The sequence below is a fragment of the Marmota marmota genome, unplaced genomic scaffold (assembly GCF_001458135.2).
Source record: "Marmota marmota marmota unplaced genomic scaffold, marMar, whole genome shotgun sequence".
Lineage (NCBI taxonomy): Eukaryota > Metazoa > Chordata > Mammalia > Rodentia > Sciuridae > Marmota > Marmota marmota.
In genome coordinates this window covers 5056875-5074137 of record NW_026000076.1, presented here as the reverse complement: position 1 = coordinate 5074137, position 17263 = coordinate 5056875, and the positions used below count along the sequence as shown (strand labels likewise).

The 17263-nt window shown below is 34.5% G+C and overlaps 1 protein-coding gene across 2 annotated transcripts in view; it reads right to left on the bottom strand.

Annotated features, from left to right (window-relative positions):
• Positions 1-241: 241 nt before the first annotated feature.
• Arhgap29 (Rho GTPase activating protein 29) overlaps positions 242-17263 on the bottom strand; it is a 59786-nt gene continuing 42764 nt past the window's right edge. For both annotated transcript variants that reach the window (XM_015500873.2, XM_048814416.1), the window contains 10 exons: positions 17117-17256; positions 16740-16844; positions 14525-14623; positions 13027-13166; positions 12324-12512; positions 11700-11837; positions 7297-7529; positions 5556-5883; positions 5317-5425; positions 242-3007 (listed from right to left, as the gene is read on the bottom strand). In XM_015500873.2, coding sequence (XP_015356359.1) covers positions 2157-3007; positions 5317-5425; positions 5556-5883; positions 7297-7529; positions 11700-11837; positions 12324-12512; positions 13027-13166; positions 14525-14623; positions 16740-16844; positions 17117-17256 — 2332 coding nt within the window. In that variant the 3' untranslated portion in view covers positions 242-2156. The remainder of the gene's footprint in view (positions 3008-5316; positions 5426-5555; positions 5884-7296; positions 7530-11699; positions 11838-12323; positions 12513-13026; positions 13167-14524; positions 14624-16739; positions 16845-17116; positions 17257-17263) is intronic.

Here is a 17263-nt window from a genome sequence, read left to right as displayed (position 1 = left end):
GTGCTTGCTGCATCTCTGGAACCTAAAAGCATGTCACTTAGTTAAGCCTCAGTTTCCTCACCTGTAACACAGGAATCATAAAATGCTTACTTACCCATTATAGGTTGCTGTGAAATTTCAACTCGATACCAAGTTTTAATACACAGAAGGGGCTCAATAAATATTAGCTCTGATTTTATTTTCAGGTTTTCATACCAATATGATTTTTGTACTTTGTATAAGGAAGATTAAAAAAATACGCTTAAGCATAAAAAGGCTGTTTATTCATTTCTCTTTAGTCCTTAATATTAAAGAGAACTATAAGACAACATGCCATAAAACACATTTCTTATTATAGTCAAGTGATAATATGAGCCCAAGTGTTGACCACTGAGTCAATGGTTAATAATCTTAAAGTATCATACTCTAAGAGGCAACAGTTTCATAGGAGCCACAATAACTTCAAATATTTGAAATAATTTAAATATATATAATGTGTGTGTATAAACATATACATATAATTTTTTTTATCAAGTATAACATGGTCATACAAAAACATTGACTAGCAATATAGTTCACACATATAAAAAGAGGCCATTTTATTTTTTTCCCTTTTATATCCTATTTTAGACAAAATGATGAAAATCCAGAAAATAACAGGAATGCACTAGTTATAAAAACTGGGTATTTTATAAATGAAACAGATTTAATCATCTACACCTTCTATCCAATTTCAAACAATGAGGCTTACTGTATTCTCAGAATGAACTTAAATAAATTTTTCCTTAATTCTAATGAAATATACATTTTTAATGGTTGATAGTCCAGGTAGAAAAAGTATATAAACGATTTATAAGTTGAAACATTTCATACAAAGGGAATGGTTTCAACAAAACCCACACAATATCAAGAGAAAATGCACTGAATTAAAAAATTTCTGAAGCAGTATTTAGAGCATTGTAGAAAATACCAAAAAGTTTGGAACTATCATAAAATAAAAATTTATACAGATGATGCTAAGAGGTTAAAAACTATCAAACTTATTAGAACTATCTGAAGTCATATAAAATATAAATATATAATTTAAATTATATTATACATTATGTTTTTATACAATAGAATATTATAATTCATATTATTTATCATGATATAATCTAATTATATATTATATAGCATATGTATGTTAATTCATGTATTATTTATAATAATATGATCATTATTTATTATATAATAAATATAATTTACATAATACTAATAATGTAATATTTATATAATTTATAGTAATATGTAATATATAAAATATATTATAATTATTCTTTATATATATTATATCATAAACATATGCTATATAATACCATATGTAATATACAACATATTATATGTTATATATAACATTATAATATAATTTAAATTACATAGTTTAGTTATATCTTATTTGGCTTTAGATGGTTTTAATAAATTTGATAGTTTTTTACTCCTTGGCTTCATCTGTACAAATTTTTATTTTATGACAGTTCCAAACTTTTTGGTATTTAAGTGCATTTTCTTTGTATAATTTAACTGACCACCACATGTAAAAACTGACAATTAGAACTATAGATTTGCAAACTTTTTGGACATTATGTAAATATTAAAAAGTTAGGTGAATTGCCAATTGAAAAATAAAAACTTACATACTTACTATAAACACACAAGTGGTCAAAGATGTACTATAAAACTGTATGGGAAAACATATTCATACGCAATAAAGATCTTTCAGGAATTTGCATTCAGAAACATTTTATAAATAAGCACTTAGTTTTGCTCCAAAATAAAGCTGATTTTCCCCTAGTGCACCTATTTGTTGAGAACTATTTCATTATACTAGGGATGCATTTAAGTGGATAATTTTATGGGGAAAATCATTTGAAATTTTAAAAATGCAATACTTATTTTATGCAAAACTTCAAAAATACAAAATTTAAGGACAATTCCAGTGAGGCACTACCATTCTATATGACTAAAACACGACCTATTCTATATGACTAGCAAACACCATACGAGAATAAAAGGCAAAATACACACTTTGGCAATCCTATACAAAAGGGGTCCTGTCAAAACATTCTTTCATAAAATAAACACAATATCACAAAACAAAAACAACAAAATAACAAAAATAAAAACTGAATTTTACAACCCTACACAAATTGTGGGATTTCATCTTCAAGGTCTTCAAACTGTTGCATTCGTTTTAGCCTGGGTCTCTGGCATGTTGGATTCACGTCAGGCAGGCCGTGCTCCTCAGAGTTCTCTTTAGGCTTACCACCTGGCTGCAAAGGACAAGCTGATGTGCTGTCTGAGTCTGGAACTGATTTCTCCACATGACTCAGGGGAGTACAAGCTGTGCTAGGAGGCACTGCTGCTAATGGTGAAGCTGGTCTCTCCTCAGTCCCCTTGACGTTGCTGGTGGGGGTACGTGGTTTATAAAATGTTGTCCAGTGTAGGGGCTGTAGTGTTCTGGGTGCTCTGGCAAGAGCAAGAGGGCAGGAATCGGAGGACCGTCTCTCTGACACCTCTCTTGCTGATATGGCTGGCGTGCTGGGCTGTGTGGCACTGCTGGGATGGTCACCACTGACCCTGATGCTCACTGTCACTTTTTCCTGGAGTGCACTAGGCACAATCATTGCAGTCTTGGCAGTTAAGTTGTTTTGTTCACATTGCTGTCCTCGAGTTTTCTGTAGAATCTGCTGATCAAAACCATTAAATTTGGAACAAACAGTAGTAGGGGTATCTTTTCTATAAAGTCCTTCAAAGGTAGGATTCTTGCAAAACTTGTCTGAATTGACATTTCCCACATTTCTGCTGTTTCTCTCAGTAGGAGGGCTTGCAAGAAGTAATCTATCTACAGGCAAACTTACAGGTCTAATCTTGGTCCTTGGCATATGCCTCTGTATATTGTTTGTTACCCTATCAAATTTCAGAGCAAGTGGCTTAGTGGTTCTACAAATATTGTCCATCTTTTGGGATGATGATTCAAGTTCTTTGTTATCTGAAAAAGAAAATTTTTTTCACTTCATGGAGCTCTGTTAATAAGGGAGTGTGGTTAGTTATTAGCGGGCACACTCTCAAAACAACACATGATATTCTCAGTCATCTATGCAGAGGAATTAAAAATTCATACAGCATTAAAGGCACATTTTGAATTAGAGCATTACTTTTAAAATTTTATCTAAATCAATATAATAAATAGCCACAAATCACATCATAAGTTGGTTAAATAAAACAAAACAAAAAAACACTTCCTGAAGTAATATTTTTTTAATATACTATCGATGAGTGAATATTTGCTGGGTTAGGATTGTCCTGATTTCAACAAGCAGACATTGGTAACCTCAGAACAGTTACAGTATTCTATACACCAACCAAAGCCATACCCTGAATCCCAAGGACTTTTCCTATCACTTCATCTGCTTTCCAGCTACATTCTGTCCATACTGAGGGCACACACCAGAGAGGACATGGATGCTCTCCCAGCTGATCCACTAATACATGGCAACATCCATTGGTCTCAAATTAAGGTTGAAGAGTTGTCAAAACTGTCATTCTGCTATTGGTTCTGGTGACTCCAGATTTACTTCCTTATCTTTCTCCTCTAGTCTGGTCCTAAGGTCCCTGTTTTTTCATTTAGGACTCTCAGCTCCTCACACTGTCTTTGCTGCTTTTACCCCAGAAGCTCCTGTTGCTGGAAAGGTGCAGCCCTCTGCCCATGATTCTCCTCTCCCTGCTGAGAAACATCAGATAACTGTGCACCTTGACTGGTCAGATGGCTTTGCCACTGGCCCTGTTCATAGCCCACTGTCCTTGTCCCTGCCACCTGGTCCTTCTCCCATATCCTAGGGCAGTGGTTTGCAGACAGGTCCACACCAGCATCACTTGCAGATCATCATCTCATCTGACCTCCTTCTTCATCTGAGGCTGCTGGCCTCTCTTCCCTGGTTCCCAGGCACTGCTCATGTGATTTGCTCTCCTGGGCCCTTCTCCACGTTGATAGAAGGGAGCTGAGCCATTGGGTTGGATGATAAGCATTAGTGCATTTTTACAGTCCTTCAATGATGAAGACTGCAGGATCTGCAGACAGCTGCCTGGGTTCTGGCTCCACTCCTGCTCCAGTTCTGACCTGGGCAAGTCCATTGCACTAGCCCTACCTGCTTTCCTCTGTCAAGAAAGACCCCTATATGGAGCTATGCTATCATGTGGTCTTAATAATCTAATAAGGAAAAGGCTTAGAATTACCTGGTATGTAATAAAAACTTGAACACTTTAAAAAATTATTTATTTTATTACTATACCTAACCAGGAATCCAATTTCATGGCACAGTGAAACAAGGTTAGATTTAGGAATGAGACAGGGGGGCTGGGGATGTGGCTCAAGCAGTAGCGCGCTCGCCTGGCATGCGTGTGGCCGGGGTTCGATCCTCAGCACCACATACAAACAAAGATGTTGTGTCCGCCAAATACTAAAAAATAAATATTAAAATTCTCTCTCTCTCTCTCTCCCTCTCTCTCCCTCCTTAAAAAAAAAATGAGACAGGACTAGGTTCAAATCCTGAATGAACAATAATTTAGGGACATGACCCTTGGCATTATTAACCTTCCTCTGACTGTTAGCCATGGCTTAAATGAGGCCAATGTTCATAGCACAGAACTGAAAATAAGATCAAATCAGATAAATGCAATCAGTGAGTCCAGTGCTTTTCTTAGCAGACAGGTAATTGACTCCTTTTGTTTTCAGACTTTCTCAGGCTATACTCATTGATGTTTAATTTTATACATCAAATTTAACACATATGCCTATATTTTGAAAAATTAGAATTTAGCAGTAACAAATCGAAGCATTTCAACCACCTTAACAGAAACCATTCACTGAAATAATATCAGAGAAAAACAATGAATACAAGGATTGCAACCAAGGAAATGGAAGAAATGTGTGCTTAATGTGTTAAAGGTAGGATACAGGTAGAAAGTACATAAAAAAAAAAAATTAGGAGTCTATTTTTTTGAGTTTCAGGAGTCCAGTTTTTTCCTGCCTTGACATTGATGACAAGAAGTAAAAATGAAAACAAATTTCAGAAAGAGAACAAAAACATTTATGAATTCCAAGATATCTCTTAACAAGAGAGATACAAACAATGATATTCATTTAAATGACATTCATTAAACTTTCCCAATGGCTAGCAAAGTTAACTAATACAACTTTGAAGTTTGAACTTCCTTCAACTTCTTTCACCTTGGTTTTTAATCATGGCTTATTTGCAAAGTTTGAAAATATGCAAACATATATTTTACATGACCACTCACCGATGAGACATGCATCACATTTTTCCAATGTATTTTGCTTGCGTTCTGATTCCTCAAATGATGTAGCTGATTCAAAATTTTCACTTTCACTATCTGCAGTGTGGCTATCCTAATGATGCAAGAGAATTTTTAAACTAAAAAAGCAAAACACACCTCAAAATAAACAGTTCAAAGACTGTTAATTTATTAACATAAACATCATAAAGTTTTAAAGCAATTCTATAATGGTTAAAACTTACCTCCTTTGAAGAAAAATACAGTGACTTTGTGGAATGTTCTGAGTCTCTTTCTTCTGCTGATATCACAGGTTTTGAAGGACAGCTTTGATCAACCTGAGGTGAAACAACACCTGTACTACACGTAACATCTTGTGGCTCTAGGGACCCATCGAAGATCTTCTGTGAGTAAGTAATGAGGAACTCTACCAACCGTGCCTGATTTGCATATTCAGTAAGAGAGGAGATGGTGACAGGAGCAGTTGTGGGCCTTGGCCTAATGAGACTTGGTCCAAATATCACCCCCAAGTTTTTGGAGGTCATCTTGTTTTCTTCAGCATGGTCTACAACCCTGAAAAAAACATATAAAGCTGTATGAGATTTGCCTATTAGAGTTCCTTAATGGTACTCTACTATGAATGGAAGGGTAGAGGAAGCATGGGTTACAGAAGACTACAAAAATTTGTCAAGGGTCAAATTTGGTGGGTCTAGGTAAAGACACATTTGTTTGATTATAATACTTACCACACACCAAACTGAGTTTCAGAATACTATATTAGGATAAAATTCATGTAAATAGAAGGAACTATTGAAGTTTTACCAGCAGAAGGAAAAAAAAATATTCCTAAAATTTGCTACATCTTTGTATATGGTATATACTCTCAGTTCCTTATACTGGAAACTGAAACATCATCATCAATTTCTCTCTCATTGTCCACAGTTTTCTTTTTTAAAAAGTATTTTTAAATGGACACAATATCTTTATTTTATTTATTTTGATGCAGTGTTGAGTATCAAACCCAGCACTTCACATGTGCTTTGCAAGCATTCTACCACTGAGTCACACTCCTATCCCCCCACAGCTAGTTTTCTTTTTAATATTTTTCTAGTTATACATGAACACAATCTTTATTTTGTTTATTTATTTTTATGTGGTGCTGAGGATTGAACCCAGTGCCTCACATGTGCGAGGCAAGCGCTCTGTCACTGAGCCACAACACCAGCCCACACAGCTAATTTTCTAGTCTAGATGATTCTCTCTCCTGAACATCTCTCTGTTCTACTGCCACTCTCGATGTTCTGGCTTTACTTCAAGCACTCACTACTTTTTATTTCTATGACTATTCTAGGAGATCGAACTGCAGAAGGCCTCCACTCCGACCCATTTTTCACACTGCTGTCAGAAAGATCTAGTAGACTACAAGTTCTTTAATGTGTACAGAAACAATATGGTCAACTCATCTGCCAGGTATGTAAGGCCCTATAAAGGGCCTGTAGACAGGATAGCTCAGTTCCTGCTATTGCTTGCTGTATTGTAGCCTAACAAAATTATATTTTCCAAATGCAAAATGCTTTCATGTGTCTCCATGTCTGTTACCCTCTGCCTAGTATGCTCTTCTGCACATTCTCTATCAAATCACCACTCAGTTCTTAAAATCTGACTCAAGAGCTTGCCTCCTCTGCTTTACCCCTAAATCCCCATGCAAACTACTTCTGCATGCCTGCAAGCTGTGCACAGCTACTAGAAAAAAGGATGATGCTGTACTGTGGTTATGTATAGGTCTGTCCCCCCACAATGATGAGCCTACAAACAGCATAAACCCTGTTTCCATCCTGGTTTCCCCAGCCAGAGCCTGGCATACAGGCAATGTTGGCTGCATAAACATATATTCAGTGTCTCTCCCAATACAGAATAAATATAAATATACTTAATACTATTGCACTGTACAATTAAAAATGGTTAAGATGATATAAAAATTTTTACCGCTTAAGGTGTACTATGAGGTAATGAAGACTGTTGAAATTTGATGCTGGCAATTGTCTTAGAAGGTCCTTGCTTTTTAGAAGAATTCGGTTTATTTCTATACACATATTTGAGTATTTTTTGTCCTCAGGGTTATCCTTTTTGGTTTCTTGTTCTTCATTAACATGTTGGATCTCTTTTGCAAGGTCCATAAACTCCTTGTATAATCGGAATAAGATAAATGGTTCTGGGAGCTAAAGAAATAAAATTACATTAAAAATATCTTCCACTTTTTTTGTTTGTTTGTTTGTTAAAGTCAACTGTTAGTGCAAGTTACTCAAAGGATTAAACCTGTCCCTTTAGATTAACTAAATTTAAAGTCAATCTTTACTCATTTATTTATTTATTTTACAGTACTGGGGATTGAACCTAGGACCTCAAGCATGCTAGGCAAACACAATACTGAGCTTCATCCCCAGCCCATAAAACGTATGTTTGCTAGAGATATGATCTATAAACCAAGTCAAAATCTTCACCATAAATTATATTTATGTTAAAAACAACTTAAAAGATAATCAGTTAAACTCTAAACTTTAAATGAAGTTTAAAACTTTAAGCTTCATGATGGAATTTTAAAACTCTTATCTATATCCTAAACACATTATATTCACATCTGCACCGAAAATAGCATGATCTTCAGCTGTTCTATTGAAACAAAACTAGGACATGAAGTAAACAGAATGAATTAGAAAAGGCATGAATGTTACTGGTAAGGGGTAAAAATATCATAGTGCTACAGGGTCCATGTTTTAATTGGGCCAGAAAGAAGATCAGCAGCGGTTAATATGACCTTCAAAAACATAACTATCATCATCTTATTCATCGAATTTTGACACTGCCTGATTTGCCACAACTAAATTAAAAGAAAAAGTTCCTGTAACAAATGTCCACTGCCATAATGAATTTCAATGTTTCTACTGATCTGCAATAGAAAATCCAATGTACCTTTGTGTACCTGACGTCCTGTATCAGGTGTTGCCTTGTGATCAGTTTCTATCTTTACCACTCTGGGATCTGAAGCAAGTCACTTAACCTTTTGGAGCTTTAGGTAAATGAATAAAATGGAAGCTATTCTCTAATACTATTGCAAGAATTGAGCACAGTTTCCCACATGAAAGTCTTGGACACACAAAATTCCTAAAACAGAATGCAAGTTCACAGTGTTGGATCCCATTCATCTCCTCTCCCTGACTGGCTAAAAGAGATAAAGGATGACATATTACAAGACCTATATTCATTCAAAAGTATCAACTGCTATTTCTCAGTTGAGGGATCTATAAAACATGACTAAAGAGTTATCAATACTTTCCAGGGCTAACATTGTAGATCCACCAATTTATACTTAATTTTTTTTCCCTCATGCAATCTCACTAAAATACAGTACATCCATAAGGACTAGGTAAACAGAGAAAACAAAAAGCAATAATTCACAAGAGCAGATGAACAAGTCCTGATGCAGCAGTTCCAAGAAAGCTGTCACTCAACATGATTTTGAGAATCCTAAAGGGACTTGAACAATCAGTACCAGGTCCTATGATCCTGGGGTAGGGTGCAGGTGGGCCACCTGAGAAAGCTTAGCAGTCTATAAAATCCTGTCTCCACTCCATTTTCTTGAGCAACTTCTTCCCTAAAAATCTGGATACATTTTCTCTGGGCAACGTGACACAGAGTCTTTCTGAATGGGGGAAATGCCGAACATAAGGGACAGAGAGCTGAATGTCTGAAAATGGGTATTTGTTGGCTGTATGCACACTGAATGCACTGATCCTGCAGTCATCTTTCCCACCCTGGCTCCCACAGTATTGGTACCATATCTTTCCAGGGGGGAACAAACCAGTCCAAGAGCAGGGAACTAGAGACATGTAATCAGGCATATCCCCAATGGTCCACCTAGACCACTTTATAGGAAAGTTCAAAGTTTTTTAAAAATCTTGATGTGTTCAAGAGCTTCCGAAGAGATTTTAAGTCCAAACTCTAAAATAACTAAACACCATGAAAGACAAAAATCAAAATGGGTAGAAAAATAACAGACTGAAGGTGTAAAACTATGCTATCAATATGTTGGCCACTAGGGGCTAGGGTTGTGGCTCAGCGGTGGAGCACTGGCCTCGCATGTGCGAGACCCTGGGTTCGATCCTCAGCACCACATAAAAATAAATACGTGAAATAAAGGTATTGTGTCCAATTACAACTAAAAAATAAATATTTTAAAAAATATATGTTAGCCACTAGTTTATATGCTGAAAGAATACTGGAAGTGCAAATGATCAAAATTGAGATGTGCTCTAAATGAACAAATAGATACCAGATTTCAAAGATTAAGAGCTCAACTGTAAATAAATAAATAAAATATCTCATAATTTAAAAATAATAATTAGATATTCAAAATGTTAAATAAAATATTAACATTAACTTTACCTATTTTTTAAAATTTATGTGGCTATACAAAATTTAATGTTATATATGAAGGTCACACTGTATTTCTACAGAGGGTTAGAGGCTAAGTAGAGAAACAAAGCCTTATAAAGAAAATCTATAAATATCCACAGGAAAATAGCATGATATAGTCATTTTAAAAAATGTTATCAAAGAAATAGAAAAATCAGAATTCTTAAAAATTAAAACATGATCTCAGGAATGAAGTAATTTACATTAGTCAAGAAGATAAAGCTGAGGAAATGTCTTAGAAAGTTAATTTAAAAAAAAGAAGAATAGAGGAAAGTAAGGGAACTAGAGAACGAGTATGGGTTATTGAGTATCCAAACAAGAGCTTCAACTAGAGAGTACAAAGACAGAAGGGGAAAAAATGGGCAATAAAAATCAAGAAAAGTTCCAAGAACTAAAGCATTGACTACTGACAGAGATCATGGAGTAGCCATAATAGTGGATGAAAAGTTATCCACATCAATATACATATTGTAAAATCTTAGAATAATGGGGAGGGGGAAAGATTCTACTAGCTTACAGAGGCACAAAACAATAGGCACATACAAAGTTAGGAATGAAATAAGGCGGATTCACAGTGTGAAGAGAACAAAAAACACCCATGCCTTCACAATTCAGAGGAAAAAGAATTTCCAGCCTATAATACTAAAACTTCCACACTATCTACACTACTCCATTTCTGTCAAGAGAATAGAAAGACATTTATGGATGAACAAGGTTTCAAATATTCAATCCTACTTCACCTTGCTTAAGGACAGACATAAACAAAAACAGAATACCCCCAAACAAAGAAAACAGGAGAGGTGTTCCATCACAAAAGAGAGGAGAGGAGAGTGATCTCAGGATGACAGTTAATAACCAAATTAAAAGGGATCTGTAAGAGAGCAAAAGAACTCCAGAGAAGGACAGATTAAGGATTATCAGCACTATTCTCTCTGTCATTATCTCTTCATTTTCACCCAAGGATAGAAGGCCAACTGGGTCTGACCCAAATCTCTTTGTACTTGGCTCACAACAATGTGCTGATTAAGTTCCTGTAACTCCTCTGAAAGCGGCTGCCTAAAGCCAACAAGGCCACTTACTTCACCCTACAGATGTGTGTGTGTGTGTGTGTGTGTTTGACTTACTCCTGCCAACTGCAGGTATAATAGTGAGAACAGAAAATGACAAAATAGGACAGCCCACTCCCTGACCATATTCCTGCTGGACTTCTAGCATCCACCTTATAGGAAGCCTTATGCCTGATGCCTGATGAACTTCATGGCCATTCCCACTGACCTCTCAAAATAGCTATTTTGAAACATCACTGAAGGCAAAGCTAGACTATGATCTAGATATTGACCTACTTATTGAATATTCCTAACAGTGTGAACACTGGCCTTTACAGCTACATTTATGCTTTTTAAGTTGGCATTCTAAAACTTAAAGGAACAAAAACTTAATAAGTGTTATTTATTCCATTATGTTTAGGAAAATGTTTATCCCTTTAACATGGTTAGGAGGAAGTCCAAGGTGGAGTTGGAAGGCTGCAACATGGAAGAGGTACCTGGAAGACTTGTACAAGGGATAGTAATATTGTATTGTCTTAGGCGGGGTGATGGGAAATGAATTTGGCTTTATTATTATTATTATTCTTTAAAATGTATGTACATTTTATGATCTGCGTATTAATAATGAGAAAAATATCAACATGGAATGGAATAGGGGGAAGAAGGGAGGAAGAAAGGGGACTAAAGTGGAGTGAGTCAGATCCATGCCTGTATGAAATTGTCAGGATGAACCTAGCTACTATGTATAAATATAATGCTCTTATAAAAAAAAAGAAATATATCAACATAGTCTATGCCATTGAAAATATATGCAACATAAAACATTTTTGCTCTTTTTATTTGATGGTAGGTTTAGAATAAAAACTTCACCTGTCGAAGGTATAATTTTAAGACTTCACAGATGTCATGTGAATTAAATTCTGAAATGTCTACCAAATGCATTCCATTCTCCAAAGCTTGACACAGTTTTTCAGTTTTTGTTTTGTTTCCACTAACACGATAAATTCCCTTGAATAGAAACAAAAAAATTATGCAAAATTATACTTTAGTACAAAGACATCCACATCAATATACATATTGTAAAATCTTAGAATTATGGGGGGGAAAAGATTCTATTAGTTTACAGAGGGATAAAATAATAGGCACATACAAAGTTAGGAATGAAATAAGGAGGATTCATGTTATGAAGAAAACAACAACAACAACAAAAAAACCCATGTCTTCACAATTCAGAGGAAAAAGAATTTCCAGCCTATAATACTAAAACTAAAAATAATAAAATGTAGACATCTAAACATATTTGATGTACCTACTTCAATTTTTATTAGTATTTTAGGAAAAAAATAAGTTAAAGTCAAATCAATTAACATTTTCCAAATAAATGTGAATAAATTCAGTTATTACAAACTGAGAGTACTGATTTTCTTCAAGTCTCCTTTAAAAGAAATCACATAGGCATTTATGTTTTTAGAATTTTAAGAGTTAACAACATACCTGTAAACACAAGGCTCTATTTTCAATCTCTGAGGCACATATTTTGAGTATAAAAGGAATGCCATCTGGCTCCTTTTTTGCAACTTGTGTGAATTCTGCTCCAAATAAGTGTATTTTTCCCACAAGTTTCTGATGACCACAAATGATAACTAAGTTTTCCAAACATTTTCGATGACAAACAAGGAGACACTACAAGAAAATGATAGTTTAAAAGTGATTAATTCACCTTACATTATTCACAACTAAGCAAATGACAGGCAGACTAATGACAAAAAAAAAATTAGTTAAAAAGTATCACTTGTGGTGCATGCAAACAATTAACAGCAAAATAAAGTATAAAACCATAGAAGATAAATTGTGGGACTTTATTAAAAATATACTGGCAGAGCCAGGTATGATGTCATATACCTATAATTCTAGCTATTTGAGCGACTGAAACAGGAAGATCACAAGTTGGAGGCCAGTCCAACTTAGCAAGACCCCATTTCAAAATACAATTTTAAAAGGGCTGGAAATGTCACTCAGGGGTAAAGTGCTTGCCTGGCATGCGCAAGACCCCGAATTCAATTCCCAGTACTATAAACAACAAATTTATATATTTAGGTGTGTGCACACATACACATCTCTTAATAAGTAAAACCATAACAAAAAAAGTCTGTAGCAAAGAAATAAGGGGGCCAATGTGATTCCAAAAAGATCTTACCTCTTCACATTCAACACCTTGGAATACTACAATGCCTTCACAATCTCTGCATTTTGTGGGGGATCTCAATTTTCGAAACTTGTGAGAAACAGCTGCTTTTGACATCAATGTATTCTTAAATGCTCCAAGGGAATTGGGTCCTTACAACAGAAATGTTAGTATATAAGAAGGGTAAAATGACAAAAGAAAAACAATAACAGACCACATGATATTGGACTTGGAATAATTTTTAGACTTTCAGATTATTCATATTACAAAAGCTATTATATTTTGAGTTTCTAACATGAAAAAAAGCATCCAACGTATAGATCTCTTATAAAACACACACTTTTATTCAAAATTTTATCCATGAGTCAAAATCACCATCAAACCCATAAAATAATTCTAAAATACTATGGCATATTGTTTTCAGAATCAGCAAATTTAAGCCAGGCACAATGGTGTATGCCTATGATCCTAGCAACTCAGGAGGCTTAGACAAGAGAATCACAAGTTTGAGGACCACCTCAGCAACTTAGTGAGACATGTTTTAAAATAAAAAAATGAAAAGGCTGAGTATGGCAGCTCAGTGATAAGAGTGCCCTGGGTTTAAGTCCTGGTACCAAAAAAAAAAAAAGAAAGAAAAAAAGAACCAGCATATATTTATATTTTTATTAATATGTCCTTCACCGAGTTGGGAACTATGTTCATAGGTGGCATATAAGTGCTATAAATGCTTCAAAGAAAAACAGCTACACGAAGCTAGTATGTTAGAATTATTTACATTAAGGATAAAGCTCTTCTTAACTCATAATAAAATTATAGGTAATACTAGCTAGTTATATTTTAATATTATATTGGTATCCCATTAATTTGGGAAACTATGCCAAGACAGATATCTACAGGTATCAAATGTATAAAATTAATTTATGAGAGTCTAATTTGAGTCTTTAAGGTAACTGACTTTATATCCTTCAATACCCACAACATTCCTTATTCTCAGGAAGAACACTTAATCTGTTCTTCCTGCTTGGTTTCTTACACTCTTTTCTTTAGAAGAAGATTTTTCAGATTTTCTCAGGATGCTCGCTTTCAACAATAAGTCACTATATTGGGTTTATGAAAAAAAGACCATACCTAGCCTGCTATTTTAATAACATACCAATGCATTTTAGATCTACTAATTTTGTTGCTTATTCTTTTTCTTTTTTTTTTTTAATTTTGTGGTGCTAGGAATTGACCTATGACCTTGTGCATGCTAAGCAAATACTCTACCATTTAGTTATTATCCCTAACCCTGCTGGTTATTCTTCTATTTGTATTTTAAATAACTGATTAGTACTTTATCAACTAATATTTGAACATAATTACTAGGATATATTTAAGTTACTGTGTGATGCTTTTGTTTAGTACACAGCAAAGTAATGATTCTTTAAAGACACTATCTTTCTAACATCATGAGGTGCTACTAATTCAACCAGTTTAATGGGTTTTCATTCAGGTGAATACAATACAATACCAGCTTCTGAAGGGGACGGTGGCTCTCTTTCATCTAAATCATCTGCAGAAGACATGGTTCCACTGGATGGAGTTCGTGGAAGTTTTCGATGAAAGTCTCCTAAAAGAAAATTATTGATACCATTATTTAACTATTCATTATAGAATATCAAAAATAGGAAATTACAATATTTTTTGAATCATACAAGTCATACTATTTTATTAGCTTCACTGCAAAAATTCGCTTCCATTCTTATACATACTCTAGATAACAGGGAATTCTGATGTTCTTTCATTCTTGGGGGAAAAAAGGGATTTAACTAACTCTATCTGAGTTTTTCAAATAAATTTAAAACTTAGGATCATATATTCCTAAGAGAACTTACTGCCAACTTCTGATTGAAAGTATTAGAGGTTGTAAGCTTCACAAAGATAGGTAGTATCTGATATTCATGTTCTATATCTAATATCTGACAGTGGCTAGCAAAATAGTAAAGTTGTCATTAAATGTTTCCTAAGTTACAAATAAATGTATATAATGTAAGGCCTTCTAAAGTATACAAAAATCATTTGAACCCAATAATCCAATAGTAAAATTAAATTATGTTATTAGTAATTCAGGAGACAGGAGCCAGGAACAACAACCCAGGGATCTCTAGCCAGGAACTGAACCATAAGTTCAAACTATGTCAAAGGACACTGCTGTGTATATATCAAAGCTGGTTTGGAAGCAGACTGACTAGCAGAGACTTACTCTGTTGAAATTATAAACAGGTCTACAACTGAAAAGAATTCACTTTAACTCAAGGTCTTAATTGTCTTAGCTTCAGTTACTAATACTTTCCATAAATGATGCTAAGCAATATCCTTTTCTCAAAAGGTTTTCTGTTCAATATGTTTACAGGTGAGTGTCTAGTTTTTGCTTGGAATGTGTTCCCAATGACTGAAAAATCACAAATTCACATGTTCCATTTTAGAACTATTCTAATTATAAAATAGTTCCCTTAAATTATTGAACAGAAATCTGCCTCTGTATGAATACCAGTCTTTGGTCATATTTCTTTCTCACAGGGGCAAACAAGAACTATAACTCAAACCCCCCTTCATTTCATTCCATGTCATGTCCTTAAGTTTCCTTTTTCAGGTGAGGCATCCCTCAGACTACCCACTTATCATGTGACAGAAATTCCAAATTTTTGCCTTCATCACATAACATTTACAAGATTCCAAATGGGTTAGGGCTTGCTCTAGATTGGGTCTTAATTTCTGGCATTACCTAGATTTACAAATATTCAGTTAAATATTTAGCTTCTAGAATGTCCCTTGAATAGAGCGAGCGGGAAGTAAGAAAGTGGCAGCTGATGATCAATCTACAAACCCCAGTCCTGCATGGCAAAAATTATAACTTTAAACACAAGTCGTTCATATGAATGTATAAAACTGCAATACGTAAAATTCTTGAAAAAATGGCCTCGGAATTTGACGAGGTCAAACCCTGTAACATCCCCCTAGAGTCTAGGAGGAAGGTAGATAGCCAGAAAGGACTATAGCAGTCTTTGGTAGAAGAATGTGGAAATAAGAATCTCCTGAATTTAAATGCTACTTTCTCCTACTAGCTATAAAACCTATGGTGAATTATTCTCTTTAATATTACTAAGTGGGAATCCAAAACATTTCCTCTCTGAGAATTTTAAGACTATTTATATCATAGTACCTTAAAGCACATTTGTAAAAATTTAGCAGTAATTTTCATAGGCATAATGGAATTGTTTATTATAGCAATTACTGCAAAATAATTCAAAATACAGATAATGATATTCAAGTTCATAGACTAGGATACAGGAGTAAAAATAAAGGCAACTACTTGCATTAACATAACATGCATGAATTAAGTCATAAAACAGTATGACTGAATTTGAACAACATCCAGAAAAGGGAAAAACTCCAGTACATATAGGTACTAAAAACACTTAAAATATCTACAGAATGATTTAAAAAATAGGATAATAGTTTATTCTCATGGGAGATAAGGCAGTGTTATCAAGAAGGGGTACTCAGAGGGCTTCTAACGTATTAATATTTTTAGTGAGGGTTTGTTTCATTCTTTTTCTTGTACATATATGCGTACATTCTCATCTCTATATCTAAGACAGTTCATTATACAAATAAGATAGTTATAAATATACCCCGAATGATTATTTTAATATTTTCACTGCTAGACTTAAATATTTATGTACCTGGACTTATAGACTCTGAATCCAAAGATCTAGATTCACTGCTCCCTCCAGTACTCTCAGAGTCACTAACCATCCCACATGTCCATGATCTTATGAAAGAAGAACCTTTAAGAAAAGAATATTTAAAGTCAAAACTTAGCTAACAGGTGGATTTCATAAGGTAAAACACTGACATTATATAAAATGAGACGATTCAAATTTCTTTAATAATGAACTATTAGGGACTTTAAGGCAGACATGGTGATTATAATTGAGAGTAGGTCTCATAGTTACATTATAAAGCCTGATTTTCTAATTCCAGAGCTCTAGTTCATTTAATGATTAAATGAGCAATCTGCTCCTTCATAAACCTGTATTCTCTTCAAAGTGAAAGGTACCTGTTAGGTCTGCATTGTTAGAGCATCTGTCCTCTTCAATTTTGTTACAACTGTCAGGAAGGCGCACAACATCCTCTAAAGAGTCAGCAGGGCCATATCTAGATGTCTGGGAACTATCTGTTAATGGTTTATTTACATTCCTAAGAA